Source organism: Nicotiana attenuata, unplaced genomic scaffold, assembly GCF_001879085.1.
Source record: "Nicotiana attenuata strain UT unplaced genomic scaffold, NIATTr2, whole genome shotgun sequence".
Taxonomy (NCBI): domain Eukaryota; kingdom Viridiplantae; phylum Streptophyta; class Magnoliopsida; order Solanales; family Solanaceae; genus Nicotiana; species Nicotiana attenuata.
The window spans coordinates 131,726-153,670 of record NW_017670568.1 but is presented as its reverse complement, the minus strand read 5'-3'; the positions used below and the strand labels follow the sequence as shown (position 1 = coordinate 153,670).

Sequence of the window (21,945 nt, the reverse complement as noted above, 5' to 3'; positions counted from 1 at the left end):
ACTGCGGGACCAAGCTACTCCCTTGGAGCAATAAGTTCAGCTCCGTGGGAACCTCGACGAAGCGAGACCGCCCCTCTGCACGCACCGCTGAATTGGTGAAGCCCTCCTGGAACATACGGACGTCGTCGGGGTCCAAGTTGGATTCAGACTCGTACTCACCCTCTACAGCATCTCTTCCTCCTTCAGCCGCCAGCGAGGTGGAACCTCCCACCGCAGCCGCCAAAGGAGTGCTTAATTCACCAACATTACCAGCCGCTGAGGAACTACCTCCCGTCTCAGCGACTGGAACCACCGACTGAGTCGCCGAAGCGACGGCATCCTCATGGCCTAAGCCAGCCAGGGCAACCCCCATTATTTGTCCACCCTCAAGAGCAAGCGCCGCGACCGCACCCCTCTCCGCATCCGTCGGAGGAGAGTCCAAATTAATTACCACAGCAGGAGCCGGCGTAAACATAACCCTACGCCTTATCAAGGGCCTCTCCTCCTCCCTGTCTGATGGTGATTCCGCCCTAGGGCAGACAACCCCCGATGGCCCCTCGTCCCGAAGCGCGGCCCGTGCTGGAGAAGGAACCGCTGAAGATTCAACTGATGCCGCCCTCGGTATTGAGCGCGACACAGGCGTCGCAGTAAGTCGAGCGACTGCACCCGGCCGACGGAAGGCCAACTAAGGAGCCCTGAAGCGGCGTGCCCTCCCTGATCACAGAAAAACAAAGTTGGTGAATAGAGTCGAAAGAAAGCGGAACAGAAGAAGAAATCAATTTTATACCTGCCACAGGTCTGCGGCCATGCCTCTCCCAGAAAGACGCCCATGTGCGTATCCCCACCGTATGGGGGAGCACGGCCTCAACCCACTCAGAATCCCAGCCAACGGAGCCGGCGGCAACTTTTCGGCTACAAAATTGATACGAGTTAACGTTTATGAGCACAAGACGTAAGGAGGGGCGGAAAAGTGAATTCGGCAATTAAAGAACTTACGTGCATGATTCCAAGTCTCTAGGAACCCAGTAGAGCACACCACTAAATGTTCAAACTGATGTAGAAGAAGTGCTCAAAAGGGCGAAGGTCGACCTCGTCATCCAGTTTTGCAGTCAGGCCCCTCGACCCACGAGGGCACGCTTGAATCATGGTACCGCGAACTCTCTGGGGAGCGTAGAGACTAAGCACATGCTGCAGCGTGACCTCCCTACCTGCCAGTTCTGCATATTTGATAAACATTGCTAACAATTCTTAAAGAGAAGGAGCAAGCTGACCCGGGCACACCCTGTAATAACGACAGAAATCAACCACCAGCATTAGGAGCGGGAGCTTAAACCCCAACTTGAAGGGATAGGCGTAAAAAACGCAGTATCCCCTGCGGTCGGTGTGGACCCTCTTCTCGCTTCTAGCAAGAACGACGTCAGCATAGCTGGGGATGACCCCCTGTCCCCGTAGTCGGGACATCCCAATCTCCCCCATTAATGGGGCTTCATCCACCTGATCCTCCCCACCATCGGCGGTGAAATCAGTAATCGGACCTCCGGGCAGAGGTACTATCTCGTCAACCGACGGAGCCTCACCGGTCTCCACCAGTTCTACATCGCCCATTGCCGGAACTGGCCCCTCAGTCACCGGTGAGTTAACCGGAAGATCCGTCGGAAGAACGTTTTGGGAAGAAATGCCTGCCATTGTTGATTCAATAACGAGAAAGAAACAAAGTTTGGGGGACGAAGACGAAGGTGAAACAGCAGTAAGAAAAGCTTCTTCAGAATCTCACTCAGGCAAACAATGAGAATAAAAAAAAATGAATGTCTCAGCCTTTATTTATAGGCAACACAAGTGGCCTTCATGCACCCCAACAGCCACCATTAACTACATGACCAACCGCACACCGGTTCGATTCCATAGGAATGTGCGTCATTATGACAGGCTCCATAAAGCAGCCTTGCAATCACCAATCGGCGTCTCGCCCTCGAAATGGTTATAACGACCTATGAATGCCGAGGAGATGCTCCTTGCGCCCTAGGAATTTTTTGACATCGCCAAACACGTATCAAGCGTGCCCTCACTCCCCTCGGTCGCGCAACATACGACCCGTCCGCCATGGTCGACGGGTATGCACCCAAAACAAACGTAAGGATCAGAGCACAATGAAGCTCGACCTCACTCGAAGTGAGTTAAACGGTCAAGCGCCTTCGCCAAGGAGGAGAGTTCGACCTCGATCGAACGATGACTTGATAGCACAATAACAAAATACTAATACTCTACAAGGCTAAGGGCCATCGCCAAAGAGAATTCGGCCTCGAACGAAGCAACAGTCAACCTCTCTATCCGAGTTTCTCAAACTACAGTCGATGGAATCCACTCATCGAGCTCGGCCAAGGCCCGACCTCAATAAGCGGAGGGACTAACTGTATGGGTCAGAATCCGACCCCACGATAATTAACGAAGCTAATCCCGTCTTAAGCTAATTCATGATTAATTAGTGGCACGACCACTCAGAATTAACAATATTCAACTCGCATCTGATTCGATCAGCAAGGCCATGGCCCATCCGCCACCATGAAGGCGAAATCCCAACGTGGTCACGGCCACTTATTGCCAGCTCACGAAGCTCACAGTTATAAATACCAAGAGAGGAAACCCTAGAAAGGGGGGCTTCTTCTTCTTTACTATTCAAGAGAGAGAGAAAGATATAACGATATACTTATTATGAGAGAGGAGAACACCATTATTAGGCTCTGAACCTCTTTAAGGAGAGACAGACCAAACTAATGTTATCAATAAAGGCTTCTAATGTTTCTCCCCCTAACCCTGAGTACTTATCTTCGTTTCCTTCATTTGGTCCAATGGATTATTACGGTTTGCTATGATTTTCCCGTGATTTATTTATATTATTTTATACTCATAAAATATGTGATAACTTTTGAGCAAACAAATATAAATTTTGAAAATATTTTTTTAGTTCTGCAGTCTGCACCCCTAATCAAACATTATTATGTAAATTGGAGCGGAGAAAGTATATAAACCCGTAAAACATGTTATATTCTGCTTTTTATTTAATACAATCACATAAAATGATAGGAGTAGTAATCGTTAAAGTGACAATTTATATATTAATTAATTTAGCAATATAATATTGGAGGGGCGGAATAGTACACGTGCCGGCCACCTTAGACACGACATGTACCCGTCAACACGGATATCGTAATCATATGGGACCACAATCTATCGCCGTCCAGGGACATGGATTTCTGCAACTTACAACGTGAGACTGCAGTAATTTACAATACTCTCCTCTAACTACCCCAAACTCCTTGTAATTTCATTTGCATTTCCTTTTCCATTAATTTAATTGCTACTTCCCTTTTTTCCTTGTTAATAGCATGTTTGTCGTGTTTCTTGTATGGGTCAAAATCTCTCTGAAATACTTAAGTCGGGATGGCTTTAGTGAAATATTCGCAGGCCGCCACATGTCGAAGTAACTTAGGAACAATGAAGGCCGATCGAAGAGCCGGGGCGGCCCTTTCATAAAGCAAGTAAAGCAAATGCTTTAGGCCCCGCATTTGTAGGGGCCCCATTTTTGTTACACCTAATAGGTTATGAATAAGTTTAAAAAAAAGTTCTGTGAAGTGAAAAAGTTTGATTTCTTTTTTTAACAAATATAGAGAAGGATTTGCAATTGCTAAGATTTTTGCCAAGTAAATTTACACTTGAAATGAATATCGAACCCAAATTTCGTAACAAATGTGTGATATATAGGAAGTAAATATTTGACGAGAATGTTGATAATGAAATCTCAGAATCTTTCGAAGAGTCCTTTAGACGACGGGATATTCACATTTCATTTGATGGAGCAAATTAAAAGCTAACAAGTGGAAATTCTAAAGATTCCGCGAGAAAAAAAAAATAGAGATGTCTCTATGTTACCAATAGATTACTTTTATACATAGTAGACAAGGCTATTTTTTCACTTCAAAATAGATTTGAGCAATTCGAAGCATATGAAAATATTTTTGATTTTCTGTTTAGCGGTAAAAACTAAGATCACTAGATGATAAAAATTTAAAATAATATTGCCTTAATCTTGAATGTTACTTAAAGCATAATAATCAATTCGATATTGATGGTTTAGATTTATTTTTTAAATTAAAAGTATTAAGGAAAATAGTACAATTAGAAAATAACAGTTTAAATGATACACTCAATCAAATAAAAAGATATGATTCTTTTTCCAATGCCTATATTACCTATGGAATAATGTTAATAACTCATGTTACCGGTGCTTCAGTGGAAAGAAGTTTTTAAAATTAAAATTGATAAAATATTACCAAAGATCAACAATGTCTCAAGAAAAGTTAAGTGGATTAGTTATATTGTCAATTGAGAAATACTTATTAGGAGTTATTGATTATAAGAAAATTATTAATAACGTTGTATCTAAGAAAATCTAGAAAAATAGACTTCAAATAAATAAATAAATAAAATTTAAAAAAAGTTAAGGCCCTCTCATAAAGTTTGGCTTTAGGCCACAAAATTCGTCAGGCCGCCCCTATCGAAGAGCCAGCAAGGATTGAAGCCGAAGAGTCATCAAGCATCAAGACCGATGTCGAATATCCTTGACAGAGTAATAATGACTAATTTTGAGATAAGATATTAAAGGGAATATTCTAGCAAGTATTTTTTACATTTGTACTATTAGGGTTTTAGGAACATGCTCCCTATAAATAAAAAAAAGGCACAATGTAAGGGGACACGAGATATTCACTTATAAAATACACTTTTACTTTATAGAGAGAATCTATTCTTATTATAAGCACACAAAAATAACCTTTTCATTAAGATTCTTGCCTACACTTTTCTACTGGATCCGAGAATACCTGGACATTCAAAAGCTTATCCATCATTCTTCATTATCAGAAAGAACATCCATTGATTTTATCTTTTTTCGGGTGACTCATTCACACTTATTTACATGAATGCTATTTATTGTTATTCATCACTATTTAATGCTATATTACTTTTGTTAAGATTCTTGAATTTTGGCATTATTGTGCACTTTCATAACCTTCAGAATAGATCTACGTGCTACCTATCATAATATCAAGAATTTTGTCTTTAGAATATTATTATTTGTCAAGATTAACCTTCATTAACATACATTTAATAAGTTGAGCAAAGATCTATATTTTTTGTTAAACATTTCTAAAATAAATTTATTTTGAAAAGTGCTCTTTTTCATAAGTACAATAATAACAAATTTTATGTAATTTTATTTTATGTTAAATTTGTTGTTGTTACTGTATAATTTCACAAAGTAAGATTTTGAAAGAATAAATATCCGCAAACCTTATTCTTACCTTATGGAGGTAAAAATAAAAAGGAAGCAAAACAACAAAAACAATAACATCATCAAAAAATGATGAATAAGATAATCGAGGAGAAAGAAGCAACATACAACAAAGAAATCTGCGGATAAGAAAATACTAGGACATAACTAAGTATTTCTAAGTGTATTTTTCTTAAAAGAATTATTAGAAAAAGTGTTTTGGATAGGAATTATATTTTTCTGCATCTTAAAAACTGTTTCTATTTTGTTTCAAAGTGCTTTTTTTTTTCTTAAAAAAAATTGAAAAATTCCTAAACTGAAAAAAAAATACTGATTAATAACAAATACTTTTAGCCATATAAAGCACAGCCCAACAGGCTATAAGCATGAGACTAGACGCAATATTTGTGTAAGCGGCATTTGGACAATTTTCATATAAAAAGTTCTTTAGAAAAGCTTAAGGGAGATGTTTTAACTAGTCATTATTTTTAAAATATTTTCTCTCACTCCAATTTATTACTCACTTATCTCATATTATGTGTAGTGTTTTTCTTTTACACGATTCTTAAAAAATATTAATTTAAAAATAAATTTGACTATTCTATCTTTATTTATATCTTAAGATAGAATCTCTTTTATTTATGTATTATCTGTATCTTCAAAAATAATTATTACTAATAGATAAAAAAGGAAAAGAAACAATCAGTTTTGTTTAAAACTTCTAAAATAAAAAAATTTGAAATAACTATTTTAAGTAACTAATTAATATGAGACGGAGGGAGTTTTATTAAAATAATGTACAAGGTTGTACCAAACAATCAAAAACTAGCGTCCAAACAAACATATGCTAACCTTTTCTTATTCTTTAGCTTAGATGGCCGGCCGGCAACGAACATTCGAACTATTTGCACTGTTAGATGGCCAACATATTGTTCAAACAACCCTTCAAACGCAAATAGAAAAGGAAAAAAAAGAGTTGTGATCTGAATGACGAACCTACCAAGATCCAATATAGTTACCAATAATTTCTCAAAAGTAATCCTTTTAACTATCCATGCATACAAAATCGAGGGATACATAGTCGAGGAAAAAGTTAAAAATAAAACAGAAGTAAAAGCACACACCAATTTTATGAATAGAACAGAGCTGAAAAGCACACACCAATTTTCTTTTGAAAGAAGTAAAATTCAAAAGTTTTCATTAATAAGCAGATCTAAAAGATGAGTAATGAGGTACAAATGGTAGAAACAGTAAGAGATAATTAACAACCACCCCACTCAGCTGCAAAAACAAGAACAGTTTTTGAACCTATATACAAAAATCAGCAATTAATCACTAGCTTTCTCTCTAATTCAGTTGTCATTATCAAGCTTCCATAGGTGGGGCAAGGTTAAGATCAAGATTTAGTTCTCTTCTAGCTACGCCGCCTCCTCCATAATAGTTCTCGTTCGCCGCAGTCGATGAGCTCGCGTCGCTATGAACTACCCTACCACTAACGCCGTTAAACTCAACCGCCACCGGTTCAAACCCGTACGGCTTTGGCCGGTTCAATATTCCGGTTGGCACAAAAGTACCGTCGAACAACAAAACTGGCTGGCCATTTGGCAGAACCGCCACTGTCGGTTGCTGATGAAAAATCGGAAACCCATTTCGGACATGGTTGCCACCTTCACCAACGGCGCCGAGATGGCGCGTGAGGTCAAGCTCAAGAGGCGCGTGAACGCCGGTTTCCCCACTAGAGGACTCTACAGGGCTGCTGCTGCCACTAGTCAGAGCTCCCATAACCGGTTGATGATGGAAAATCGGAAATCCATTTCTCACCAATCCAACTTCTGATTTACGACCACCATGGTCACCGCCTACAGCGACGGTTCCAAGGGGGCGCGTTAGGTCAAGCTCAGACGGCGCGTGAACACCGGTTTCTCCACTGGAGGACTCTGTTGGTACACTGGTGTTACTGGGACACTGATTCTCAGACGGCAAGGGAAAATTCGTCTTGGCTTTGGGTCCCCGGAACTCTCTGGCGGCGGCGTCATAAGCCCTTGCCGCCTCTTCGGCCGTGTCGAAGGTGCCTAACCAAACTCTGCTCTTCTTGCTGGGATCACGGATTTCAGCAGCGTAACGACCCCATGGTCTCTTTCTCACTCCTCTGTAGTGAACCTCTTTCACTCCGTTAGTTTTAACATTTCCTCCTTTTAAACTGCCGTTTAGCTTTTCTTTCATAGCCATTTTTTATAGCTGAATGGAGTATTTGGGATTGAACGTGTATTAAGGAAGGATATAGCTTGAGAAGCTATTGGTGGTGCTACTTATGAAGTGTGTAGAAGTCCTTATATAATGGAGGATAGAGGGGAAAGCAGAGAGGGTAAAAACTTTGTCTTGCATTTAACGGTGTATAATAAACAAATCTTCTAAAAGACGATGGTACTATTGGATTTTTTTTACGTAATTCTTTGTCTGCTGCCATTTGTTTGGACATAACTTTAACCATAATATGTACAAAATATTGAAAAGTATCCACAATTCAATATTTTTATTTTTATTTTGTTCATTATTATTAATTATAATTTTCCACTTGAAATAATTTAACTAAAAAACTTGTTTAAAAAGTAATTAAAAGATTTCACGAACACACCTCTATTTTTTTAAAGTAATTAATGCCCAAATAGAAATTGGGCCAAATTCTCATGTTTCAACTTTATATACCTTTTTCAACTTCAATCAAATGGTGAAATTGATTTGCAGCTTAAATTGATGGTAATATATCATAAACTAAATCAACATAATAAAGTTGCAAAAATATTTAATCATTAGTATATATGTTACATACTGTATACGGGTTAAAAATTACTTTTGACATGATCAAACCGTATTAGCATTAAGAAAGCCCTCATGGGCTGCCGCGTGTCACCCGTACGACTTCGATAAAGGCATGCTCAAGGTCGAAACAGTCTCTTAAAAAGTGAAGGGCAGAGCCGATGAAGCTATTGAAGATCAAGGTCGAAGAGTTAGCGAAGATCAGGGTCGAGGTTGAGCACTCGCCGTAGACAGAGTGAATAACGACTAGTTTTAGAATAAGACATCAAAAGAGAATATTCTAGTGGATATTCTCTGTACCTGTACTATTGGTGTTTTTTTAGGTATATGTTCCCTATAAATAGAAAGTGCCACAAGGATATGAAAAGGAGACATTTAATTGTAAGAAAACACATTGGCTTTTGATATAGAATCTGGCTTTATTACACACATACAACATGCACTTTTTTCCTAAGATTCGTGCCTAACTTTTTACCTTGATCCAAGAACAACCTGAAAATTCGAAGGCTCATCAATCATTCATCATTGTCAGAAGGATTATCCACAGATCTCACCCATTTTTGGGTGACTCACATATTCTTATTTACTTAAATACCATTCATTGCTATTTATTGTCACTTAATGCAATCCCCCATCTTTTTGGTTCATTGAATATTGTTAGTGTTATCCATATTTATTACCATACGGATAATATACATATTATCTTATTACATGATCAGCTAATGCATCTTTTGGACATTAATATTGGCTAAGATTGACTCTATTTTATTAAATCTAATTGGTTAAGCCCTGATCTAAGTTTTGGGTCAAACAGTTTGGCGGCGTTTGTGGGGACTTCTTAGCTAATCTTTTAGTTTCCTTTAGATCTACAACTCACGTGAGTTGCTAACCTAACAAACCACAAGGTTTTTCTTTTTCTCTGCACGTAAAAAAATTTACATGGTAGGTAACCAAGGAGACATGACTAAAGTGAAAAGTGACATCCTAGGCAACCTCATGAACGCTTTCAATGAGTGTTATGAAACACAGGACAATGACAGGACACCCACTGCCTCCCCCCGTTGTAGCACAACAAAACCAAATGGAAAAGGGGCCTCCACGCCCACAGGAGAAGGGACACCACCAGGCATGAAAAAGCTCCTCAAAGCGTGGTTGATCGACACATTAGTAAGCATGCTCAACAAACAAGCTCCATGCACGACCATAGAGAACGCAAGGACCCATATGATACAACGAGGATACGAACAAGAAGATTAACTAGACCCTCCAACACCAGGTATAACTCACAACATTACTAGCAGTGCAAGTGACGGCGTCCTCGCCGCTGTTCTGAAGAGAATGGAAGAAATGGAGAATGAGAACAAAACGTTCAGAGATCAAATGAAAGAACACCAAGAACGAGTCGACAAGATACTGGGTGCCCCTAAGCTACTGCCAAAAGAGGGACGCCGACAGGTTCGTAGAGCAGCCGTACAATGAGGAAGCAGCCTCACATGTCATACCAAAGACCTTCAAATGCCATAATATCTCAGGATATATGACAGAATAGCCGACCCCGAATATCACGTGATTCATTACGTCACCACGTGAAGGGCAACGATCTTACCAAGGAGCAAATGCCCTTTATCTTGCTAAAGAAATTTGGCGAAACCCTCATTGGAGGGGCAGTAACATGGTATTCACAGCTACCAGCCCGCTCCATAGAAACTCTTGAAGAAATGGCCGACAAGTTCGTGACGGCGCATGCTAGGGCCAAGAAAGCCGAAACAAGAGTAAACGAGATCTTTGCTATTAAGAAGTCCCTAGGAGAGGGACTGGTCGGGTCCAAACCTGCACTACTATTGAGTAGCGAGGGTGATCGATGCAGTTTTACCCAACTAGGCCGGACCGAATCCACAGGGAGTTAATTTGTTTGAAATTAGGTTTATATCTATGTCTAGATGGGGGTTTTGCTCTTAATTACACTTCCACACACTTTGGGATTGGTTCTACTTCTAACTCTATTCTATTGTATGCAATATTTGTAACTAAGTATAATATTTTTGTTGTTGATTTTCAAGGGTTTATAGAGACTAGGGTAGTGACTTCTATCTAGGTGGATATCTAACGGGTAGCAAGAATCTAAGGCAATCGTGTGATTATTTGGAGTCGTAATATAGCTATCACACCCGGGTACTCACTCTATACCTCTCAGTAGTTTGAGTGATTTTGCCCAATTTGGCCTTTTCAAGTCCAAATGGGTATTCATGCAATTCAAGTGATATTAGCTCAAGTCGGGTATTACTATCTCTAGGTTTAACCCTTTAATTGGGGCTATCAATTTCTTGAGTTCACCCCAATTCCTTGTTAGCCTAGTTTTTCTAGACTTAGTTCCTCTTTCTCAAGTAGAGATTAAGTCAAAAAGGCATGAATTAGTATTTGCAACCACTAATTCTATAATTCTAGCAAGAACTAGGCTAAATATCACTAACCCATGCACATTCAAGCCCTAAAATTCAATACCTACTAAATACCCACACTAGGGTTGGGTCACAACCCTAGCCATGGGTCTAGCTACTCAAGTAATAATAGAAATCAAAGATGAAAAGAAGATAAAATTCATAATACTATATTAAAAGATGAAAATCTAATGTTAATAGATGAATCTAGTACAAAATTTCCAAAAGTAGTAAGCTCAGCTGTCTCAGGTGCTCCTCTAATACATAATATAACCTAAAAATGACAAAAAGTTCTATTTATACTAAGATGAAATTTTGGGGAAAAAAAAATACTCCTGCAGAGGTTGTGGGACCGCGTAATTCTGATCGCGGTCCGCGTTCTTCAAATCTGGATCTGGGTTGAGTTGAGTTTCGCAGGCCGCATAATTTCAATCGCGGCCGCATAAGGGACTTCTACGGCCGCACAATTCTGATGCGGACGGCACTTCTTTCTTTTGCTCAAGTTGTGATCTCTCTGAACTTCATGTATCGCGGTCCGCATAATTTCCATAGACGCTGCGGAGAGACTTTCGTAGCCGCACATTTCTGGTGCTGTCCGCGCTTATCATTTATCCTGAAAATGCAACTCTCTGAATCTCCTTTTGTGGATCGTGTATTTCTGATCGCGGCCGCGTTGTGGCTTTCGCGGTCGTACAATATTTGTGCGGTCCGCATTTCAGATCTCTTGGCCCAGTCTTGGTTTTTGTTCAAGTTTTGACTCTTTTATGAGTTGATTATGACTCCTTTGGCTCATTTTGAACAATTCCTGCAAACAAGCACATTACATTAGGTTTCGCGAATACCTTCATGCAATTTTGGCCTAAAACACATGTAAACGAGAGCAAATAATAGGTTAAAATCCACTTATCGACTCCGGCAAACTTAAGTGTTTGCTTGTCCTCAAGCAAATAAGGTAATTCCCGCCTCAACTAACACAGAAGGATATTTCAGCCGCCCTAAGGTGAATCAATCATGCATCAATTGGGACTAACAATTACCCTCAAACACAAATGAATTATCAACAACACCATGCTTTGACTTTTTGAGTACCATAGTTCTATTGTGACACTAAGGCATCAAGAGTTGACTTAATTCACCAAGGAAGCTCGCTCTATTATGTAGGTCATTGTGGAACCCAAACTCCTCCTCCTCCTCTACTCTCCAGTAACAAATCTCACTTTAGAATGTAACACTCAAAACAAGGATTGTGAAGAAGTACGCTCATCTCTCTCAAAAGAATGTCACAAGTCCGGCTATAAGTACCATAAGCTTGCCCCTTATGTAAATCACCACTAATGTAAGCTCACTCAACTCGAAATCATATAGGGCTTTTGCCGGGATGTAATGAAGGCTTTTGGATCAATGTAGGACTTATCGGCATATGATGGTTTCATCTTTCCTTAAGCACTTCATTTTCTCATTTCGGCTCATACTTTCTTGACTCTTTAAGTCATTTTCTTCTTCCTTAAGGGGACTAGAGAGATACACTGTCACTCTTTCTTGCTCATGACACTCATTTTTCTCCATTTCTAATCATGCCATGCCTTCATCATTGCTTTCTTTGAATCCCTGCAACTTTCTACCTTATTCGCTTTTTTTTGACATATTTCTTTTTGGCCTTTTTTTCTTTTCTTTGCCTTCCCTTTTCTTCATTTATTTTTGTTCTTTGGTTCTTTTATCACTTTCACATTCCTCGTCTCTCTCCCAAACTTATGTTTTTGCCAATTGTCTATCAAGAATGCCAAAGATATATCGGGTGCCAAGAGAGAGTCATTATAGAACGAATAAAGGCTTGTAACGTGGTTATTGAAAGAAAAAGGGCTTCGACTCAAAGGGATTGAGTAGGGATATCATATTGGTAGGCTATGAAAGCTTTCAAGTTTCAAATTTTGATCAAGGAGAGCCTACAATCATTTCTCAAGTCGAGCTACACTTAGAATTTTGCCTAGACAAACATTCAGGGCAAGTTCTAGACTTATTGGCACGGAACTTGGACTTGCAATTCAATACCTCACCTCTCAAGCTCCTGGATTGTTAAAGAGAACAGAGTCGAGGGCCCACAACAACCCTAGCTAAGATTGAACATCACAAATGGATCAAAGAAACCACTCGATCATTGTTTTAGTCAACACAAGAGTCCAAAGGTCACAACTAGAGCTATTCTTTGCCAATCAACTTGTTTCTAACCATAACGTCGAAGGTAAATGTGTTAGTACCAAGTGAAGCCTGATTGAGACACTTTTTCATTACTACTATTTATACCAAAACATAAAGAAAACGGACTCAATCCTTTAAGAAGTTTGTCACGCCATCCATCATTGGGAAGATCCACCCGGTTCACACACATCCACCTTTGAAAAGAACCGTGGCATTAAGAAAACCAAAAGCTTATTATTCACATAAAACGTAAAAAAGAAGCTAACAACTTAAAAAGAAGCTACTAAAGAATATAAGAAGCTATGCTACCAAGGGAAAATAACGAAAGAAGTTATGAAGTAAACTACGAAAATTAAACTGAATATATACAAACTTGAGGTAAAGCGAATATATCATAAATGGAAATGAATATGTACATCAAATGGTAAAAATATATGCATACCAAAAGTAAAAATAACAAATATATACATACCAAAACTGAAAATAAAGATAAGTAAAGAAAGAAAAATAGTGTACTGGTTATTACATACCAAATGTCATAAATCAAAATGGATCACCCCCAAATGAAAGATAGCATTGTCCTCAATGTTAATACCAAATAAGAATAGGGAAAATAGGGTAGAGAGTAAAGAAAACTCCCTCTGTGGTCTCTGCCTGCATTGGGTCCTCAACCTGAACAGGGTCCTCAACATCCTCTAACTGTATCTCCACATCCTCTGACTGGGGGACTATGGGGTTGCTGAGCATCTGAATCAGCTCCTCAACAGTGTGCGATGCTGCAGCTGGCTCCTCAGACTGGCCGGCTCCTGCCCTTGGTGCCTCGGGCACTGCTGCATGTGCTGCTGGGACTGTCTCCTCTATGAGAAAGTCCATAGGCAAATCTCCCGCATGTGCAATCTTCTCAACCTCTTTGCTCAACTTCTTGACCGAGTCCTTTTGAGTCTTTCTCAGCTTCTTCACCTGCTTCCCCAAATCCTTGATTACCTTCCCATGTGTATCAAGAGTCTCCTAGATCTTCTTCCGATTGTCTAGAATCTTCTTCTGGTTGTCCAGAATCTTCTTCAATGAGTCCTCCACTTATGGAGGTACCTGAAGCTATGCTGGGACTGAAGACTGTGCTGGCACTGCACTGGATATGGCAGACAGCTTTGTGGTAGCGGCCTGCATCCAGTTGTTGAGACTGACTAGTGTTTGGGAAACCCTCAGTGCAGTCTGAGGGTAGGTAGAAGATGAAGGCACTGATAGTGGTACTGAAGATGGAAGAGGCATGCCTGCTGCTCCGGTAGAAGTATCGGTTGTTGTGGAGGGCTCGACAATTAATCCAGTGGCCACTTGGTTCTTCAGACTGGCCAGTGGAGGTAGTGGCTTTACCCTTGAATGTAGGGTTGTCCGCTCCCTGGAGGTGATACCATGAGAAAGGCTTTTTATCCTTCACCTCCACATCAAAATGTCTCGGCTCAGCCCCTTGGTCTTTGAAGTACTCAGTGAGGAAGTTGGGGTAAGAATAAGATCTTTCTTCTTTCTGGATTACGTTGGAGATGTTGTAGGACATCAAGTTCCCTACATTAATAGGATATCCTGCCATGATGGAAGCTATCAACACTGCTCGGGAGAGTGGAAGGACATTTTCATGCTGGCAAGGGTCAAGACAGTTGCACACGAATGTTTGCGACCCTTTTGCTTCAAAGTTGGGGGTATTTCTGATGATTGGCACTCCTGCTGTAAGCCATACAGGTGTCGTCCCCGGAATAGCAAGTAAGTCATCTAGCCATGGGCGAACTACCTCACCCAAGGCTAGTTTCTCCAGGTATTGCACCGCCTCAAACCCTACATATCTGTTCAATGCCTGGCCATCAAACAGGATTTTCAAGTTCCGGACCTTCGTCACTTTTGTACCCTTTTGGATGTGGGCAACATTGGCCTAAAACTCCTTGACGAGGTATTCATTGGCATCATGCGGACCGCCGGAGAACCATTTCCATCCTTTTCTCTCTGAGAATTGCCTTAGAACATTTGGATTGTGTTGGCTCAGGTCTTTGGTTATGAACTGTCACTCAAGAGTGAGCGACCTTTGGGTCCACCATTCCCGAAATTTTGCATAAGCTTTCTCACTGACAAACCTATCATCCCATACCTCCGGGTTCCTTGATCGAGCCAGGCCTCCCATAATTGTATCACCTCTCTCCCATCATCCGGGACTTCATCATCGTTATCTAAATTGATTGGAGCTGAGGGAGCATGTGCGGAAGAGGTTCAGAATCTTCATACCCTCTTCCGAACCCCAGATGAACCCTTAAAGGAGGAGGACTCATCAACCAAATGCAATCTCCCTGGGAATTGTTTGGGGATTTGTTTGGACTGGACTTCTAGTGCTTGCCCGGAGTTTTCTTCAGAACCCCCCCTGAATGGGACATACTCATTAGTCTCAGAAGTGTCCGGGGCTCTATTGGCGGTTGCTTTCTTGCTGATTACTTTTTGAACTGACAGAGGTATGTTGGGTTTTCCTCGACCCTGGTCTCGGGAGGGTTCTGCCCTCCCTTTGGAAGTATCACCTCGACCTCGGGAATGCACCATTGTCTGCAACACACAAATAGTGAAAGTCAGTTAGAATTGGGGTTCAACATGTGATAAAGCATTACAGATGAAATGAAAGACAGTGCTTCTCAGAACAGGGTAGCGCAGACCGCACAAAAGTGAGTACGGCCGTGAATTGCCCATCGCGGTCCGCATAAAAGTGAATGTAGGCACGAAGAGACCAGTCTCATACTACTGGATCTCTGAAGTTGATCATCCGCGGACCGCACAAAAATGTGTGCGGGCGCGAAAGACCCATCGCAGATCGCACAATTTTGGGTGCGGCCGCGGAAACAAATGACCGAGGCTCTGAGGTTAAAACGACCGCACAAAATTGAGTGTGGCCACAAAAGATCAATCGCGGACCGCACAAAAGTGATCGCGGCCGCGAAATCTAAGCAAATAGCAGTGCCTTGGAACTAGGGTATTGCGGTCCGCACAATTTTGTACGCGGCCGCATACCTATCGCGGACTGCACAAAAGTGTGTGCGGTCGCGAAGTTCAAATTAGTTCGGCACTGAAGACACTTGTTACTAGGGTTTTCACTAATTGTACAAGATTTATGAAAATTAAACATGCAAAGCTACTAACCCCAGCCCCTATTATGCATTTTAACACTACCATATGTTTCTAATCAAGATTTAAGCATCATTTTGACATTATGGCATGAATCTAACCCTAACTAAAAAGGAAAATGAAAACAAATAGAAAAGAAAAGAAAAAAAATGAAATTGATTCATTGAAATGAACATACCAGTAGTGAAATATAGTAGGAATTCAACACTTGATGAGTAAAAGATTAGATTGAAAACAATGAAGTGCATTGTGCTCTAGGCTTGTTTGAGAGGTCAGAGTGAGTAAAGTGTGAATAGTTTCAAGAAATCATATTTATACTCTGACCCCAGTGACCCACCGACTTACCTGAGTGCGGCCGCGAAATTTTGTCGCGGTCCGCACTCTTTACCTGTTTGTAGCTCAGTTGGACGCGGTCCGCCAAACATTAGCAGCAGCCGCAAAAATTGTGCGGTTCGCGGAATTATGAACGTGGCTGTGAACTCTTAAGGAATTTTGACATCCCAAATTCAGAGAGTTGACAATTTCCATCATCCAGTTGCGCGACCGCGCACAGATTTGTGCGGCCGCGAAGTGCTTGTACGGTCCGCATAATTTTGGGTGCGGTCCGCGAAATTTCACCACTTAGCCAACTTTTTTCCTTGTCAACTTCCTACACTGCACAACCTTCTACATACACTTCACAACTAGTTAGTCCAAAACTATGTCTAATCTAAGGAGAAAATCAAAAGAAAGAAAAACACATGGGTTGCCTCCCAAGAAGCGCATGATTTAACGTCGCGGCATGACGCATGTTACCATCATTCACTTGAAATGGATCAATGCCACAACGTGGCTATCATCAACCTTACCAAGGTAGTGCTTCACCCAGTGCCCATTGACTCTAAAGATCTCACCATTCTTGTTTTTCAAATCTAGAGCACCAAAAGAATTCCCATGTACCACTTCAAAGGGACCGCTCCACTTTGACTTTAGCTTTCCCGAAAACATCCGTAACAGAGAGTTGAATAAGTGAACAAGGTCACCTTCTTTGACTTCTTTTTTCCGGATATACTTATCATGTAGGTACTTCATCTTGTCCTTATACAAGGACGAACTGGAGTAAGCATGGAATCAGAACTCATCAAGTTCATTCAATTGCTCTACCCGAAGATTGGCAGCTGCATCCCACTCAAGGTTCAACTTCTTCAACGCCTACATAGCCTTATGATCTAATTCCACCGGGAGGTGACATGCTTTCCCAAACACCAACCGATACGGAGACATACCAATTGCAGTCTTGTAAGCTATTCTATAGGCCCATAAAGCATTGTCAAGTTTCCTTGACCAATCAGTGCGGTTTGCATTGACAGTCTTGGATAGAATACTCTTGATCTCCCTATTGGAGACTTCAACCTGTCCACTTGCCTGGGGGTGATAGGGGGTTGACACCTTGTAAGTGACACCATACTTGGAGAGTAAATTGTCAAAGGCTTTGTTGCAAAAATGAGAACCCCCATCACTAATTATGGCCCTTGGGGTGCCAAACCTTGTGAATATATTTTTCTTCAAGAAAGCCACCACAATCCGTCCTTCATTGTTGGCAAAGGCGCAGCTTCAACCCATTTGGAAACGTAATCCGCAGCAACAAGAATATAGGTATTCCCACACGAACTCACAAATGGACCCATAAAGTCGATTCCCCACACATCGAAAAATATCAATCTCAAGGATGGCAGTGAGAGGCGTCCCATTCTTCTTGGAACTCCCACCGGCCCTTTGGCAATCATCACACCGCTTAACAAGCTCGCTAGCATCTTTGTACAAGGTAGGCCAATAGAATCCACAGCTTAGGACCTTTGTAGAAGTTCTCTCCCCACCATGGTGACCACCATAGGGCGAAGAATGGCAAGCTTCAAGAATACCAAATTGAAAAGATATGGCTCGTCCCAATAATAATCCAAGCAGTCTCGTTTGAGCTTCTTCCTTTTGTTTGAAGAGAACTCATTCGGGACAATTCCGCTCACAAGATAGTTAGCCACATCGGTGAACCAAGGCATCCCGATCAAAGACTTGGAAAGGAGTTGTTCATCCGGAAATAAATCACTGATCTCAAGTCCATCATGTGGCCTCCCTTCCTCTTCCAAATGGGACAAGTGGTCCGCCACTTGATTCTTTCTCCCTTTTCGGTCTATGATTTCAAGATCAAATTCTTGTAGAAAAAGTACCCACCGCATCAAGCCTTTGAGTCCTTTTTACTCATCAAATAATGAAGTGTCACGTAATCGATGTGAACAATCACTTTGGTACCTATGAGGTACGGGCGAAACTTTTCCATAGTTAAGATAATTGCTAAGAGTTCTTTCTCGGTCACCGTATAGTTGACTTGGGTGTCGTTCATGGTCTTACTAGTATAGTAGACTGGATGGAATGTCTTGTTGATTCTTTGCCCCAATATCGCTCCTACCGCCACATCGCTAGCATCACATGAGCTCAAATGGTAAGCTCCAATTTGGTGCGGTAATGATGGGAGTGGTAGTCAACTTATACTTGAGTAACTCAAATGCCTTCATACAATCATCATTGAACACAAATTTGGCATCTTTTTCCAACAACTTGCACAAGGGGTTCACCACCTTTGAAAAATCCTTGATGAACCAACGGTAAAACCCCGCATGACCTAGAAAACTCCTCACTCCTTTGACGGAAGTAGGAGGAGGGAGTTTTGATATCACTTCAATTTTTGCTTTGTCCACTTCAATACCATTCTTGGAGATCTTGTGGCCGAGGACAATGCCCTCCCCGACCATAAAGTGACACTTCTCCCAATTATGCACCAAGTTGGTTTCTTCACAACGTGCCAATACCTTATCAAGATTATCCAAACACTCTTCAAAAGAATCCCCCACAATTGAGAAATCATCCATGAAAACCTCGAGGAAGTCCTCTACCATATCCGTGAATATTGCCATCATACACCGCTGAAAAGTAGTCGGTGCATTACATAAACCAAACGACATCCTTGAGAATGCAAATGTGACATATGGACAAGTGAAGGTGGTCTTCGCTTGGTCTTCAGGTGCAATAAGAATCTAGTTATCTCCGAATACCCATCCAAGAAGCAATAATAAGCACGTCTGGCTAGCCTATCCAACATTTGCTCAAGAAATGGAAGCGGAGGATGGTCTTTCCGAGTCACTTTGTTGAGCTTCCTATAATCCATGCATACTCTCCAACCAGTGATAGTTCTTGTGGGGATCAACTCATTGTTGTCATTTGTAATCACAGTCATGCCCCCTTCTTTGGGACACATTGCATCGGCAAGGTCCATGAACTATCAAAAATGGGGTAGACAACCCCAGCATCCAACCACTTGATGATCTCTTTCTTGACTACCTCTTGCATGGCCTCATTCAAACTTCTTTGATGTTCCACAGAGGGTTTGGCATCCTCCCCCAATATGATTTTGTGCATGCAGAAGGTGGGGCTTATACCCCAAATATCCGCCAATGTCCAACCTATTGCCTTCTTCCTCCTTTGGAGCACCGCAAGGGTCGCATCTACCTGAACGTTAGTGAAGCACGAGGAAAGAACAACAGGTAAAGTGGAAAAAGGGCCTAAGAACTCATACCTGAGGTATGAAGGCAAGGGATTCAACTCCAATGTGGGAGACTCCTCGATTGAGGGCTTTGTTGGAGTCTTCCGGTTCTCAAGATCCAAGAAACGTTTTCGGGGCTCATATGTATGTGAATCCATTCCTTGCAAAGAATTGACATATTCCAACAAGCCTTCCTTCTCATCCACATCATGATTCAACAACACAGCTTCTAATGGGCCTTCAACATTAATCATAGCACTTGTGTCATCAATAATTACTTCGGTCACAAGATCCACAAACGAACACACTTCGTTGCTATTAGGCTGCCCCATTGACTTTCAAACATGGAACACAAATTTTTCATCGCCACCCGGAAGGTGAGCTCCCCAGCTTCCACATCAACTAAGGCCTTCCCTGTAGAAAGGAAAGGTCTCCCAAATATTATTGGCACCTCGTAGTCAACCTCACAGTCAAGTATCACAAAATCTGCGAGAAGTATGAACTTGTCAACCCGAACTAGCACATCATCAATTATCCCCAATGGCCTCTTTATGATCCTGTCCGCCATTTGCACCCTCATGGATGTGGGTATTGGTTTCCCTATCCCCAATATCTTGAACACAGAATAGGGCATCAAGTTAATACTTTCCCCCAAGTCACACAAAGCTTTGGCGAAATCAGCACTACCAATAGTGCATGGGATTGTAAAGTCACCGGGCTCTTCCAACGTCGGAGCAATGGAGTGCACAATGGCACTCACTTGATGTGTCATTTTGATCATTTCACAGTTCATTGATCTCTTCTTTGTTACCTTCATGAACTTGGCATATTGATAAGTTAGGATTTTAATGTGTTTTATACCCCTACTTGCCTACGCTTTGGTTTTAAATTGATACAAAATAGTCCCAAAATGCTCACAAGTTGTACTTGATTGCAGGTTTGATCGACAAAGCGACGAAAGTCAAATATCGACTCAGAATGGTGTGAAACCTGATCAAGTGTCAAAGATCAAGGAAGTTGAGGAAAAGAGGCCCAAGTGCGGACCGCGCAACTGTGAACGCGGTCGCACTAGGAGGTTCAGAGAATGGCAAAATTCAAGGGGAGGCTACGCGGCCGCGGTCAGTCCAATGCGGTCCGCGATCAGGCTCCACGGCCGCGTTGCATTTTTACGCGGTCCGCGGAGCAGAGATTCAGAGAGCCTATTGTTTGACCCTTTCCAAGCAATGCGGCCCGCGCTCAATTCTGTGCGGTCATGCCAATTTCCACCGCGGCCGTGCTACATTTTTACGCTGTCCGCGGTCCTCAACTTCAGAGAAGTAGAAGCCAAGAGTTCAAGAGCCAGTGCGACCGCGGTCATGTTTGCGCGGTCCGCGCTGACCCAAGCAGGGTATTTTTGTCCAGTTTTTCCAGCCCAGTATAAATAGAACCTTTTTTTGTTTTAGGTTAAGTTTTGTTTTTTTGAAGCTGCTGAGCTCGTGAGAACGCCTAGTTTAGCCATTTTTGGCATTCTTACTCTTAAATATTGTATTTTCTTCCTTGCAATTAATTAATATGTTTACTTCTTCATCTATTTCTTTAATTTTTGCATCTAGCATGAGTAGCTAAACTCACTAGCTAGGGTTGTGGCTCAACCCTAGTGTGGGTAATTGATGGGTATTGCCATCTAAGGTTAGGATGATATTGGGTGTTTGTTATTTGGGTTGATTTTAGGTTTTAACTAAGGATTGGTGGTTGTAAACACTGATTCTAGCTTTGTGGGTTTAACTCTTCTTGAGAAAGAGAGTCCATGACCCCAAAATTGACCCAACAAGGAATTGGGACGGACCCATGAGAAATAGTAGTCCCAATTAATGGGTTAAATCTCGAGAGAGTAATCACCCTACTTGAACCTTAGTTGTTTGGTCTAATTGGCCTACCCAATTGGTGTCGAGAGAGTCAATTGGGCAAAATCACTCTCTCTATCGAGAGGTGTGAGAGTGGGTACAATTGTGCAACGGTTATAGCATAAGCCCCAAATATGTCAATCTATCCTTAGTAGCATCTACCCGTTAATTAGCCACCTAGGCAATGCCACGACCCTAGTGCCTTTCTCTATATTAATCACAACTTAGCAATATTCCAGTAGCATAATTTAGCTTCAATCATTAGTCTTATAATAGTAGATATAAAAATCAAAACCAAGGATGTTTGAAGTGATATTAGAAGCACAACCGCAATTCTAGACTGAACAGACAATACAACGCCATTACTAGCTCCCTGTGGAAATTCGATCCCAAACCACTATTCGGGTAAAAGCTGTTGCGACCCGCTCTTCCTACCCTAGTGTAGTGTTGAGTCGGCAGCGATCAACTTTTTGGCGCCGTTGCCGGGGAGCTTACGGTGTTGACTATCTGTTTAGCTCGTTTTGTGTTTTGCTTCTCTTTCCTTCTTGTTTACTAATTTTGTTTGTGTCGATCATTCAGGTA

The 21,945-nt window shown here is 41.5% G+C and overlaps 1 protein-coding gene across 1 annotated transcript; it reads right to left on the bottom strand.

Annotated features, from left to right (window-relative positions):
* Positions 1–6,469: 6,469 nt before the first annotated feature.
* On the bottom strand, positions 6,470–7,664 carry LOC109241070 (ethylene-responsive transcription factor 4-like). The gene has a single exon (XM_019407781.1). The coding sequence runs from the start codon at positions 7,532–7,534 to the stop codon at positions 6,671–6,673; it is 864 nt and encodes a 287-aa protein (XP_019263326.1). The 5' UTR covers positions 7,535–7,664; the 3' UTR covers positions 6,470–6,670.
* Positions 7,665–21,945: the final 14,281 nt, after the last annotated feature.

Excerpts from the sequence above, each read along its gene's own strand:
- LOC109241070 (XM_019407781.1), bottom strand. The coding sequence starts at position 7,534 with ATGGCTATGAAAGAAAAGCTAAACGGCAGTTTAAAAGGAGGAAATGTT.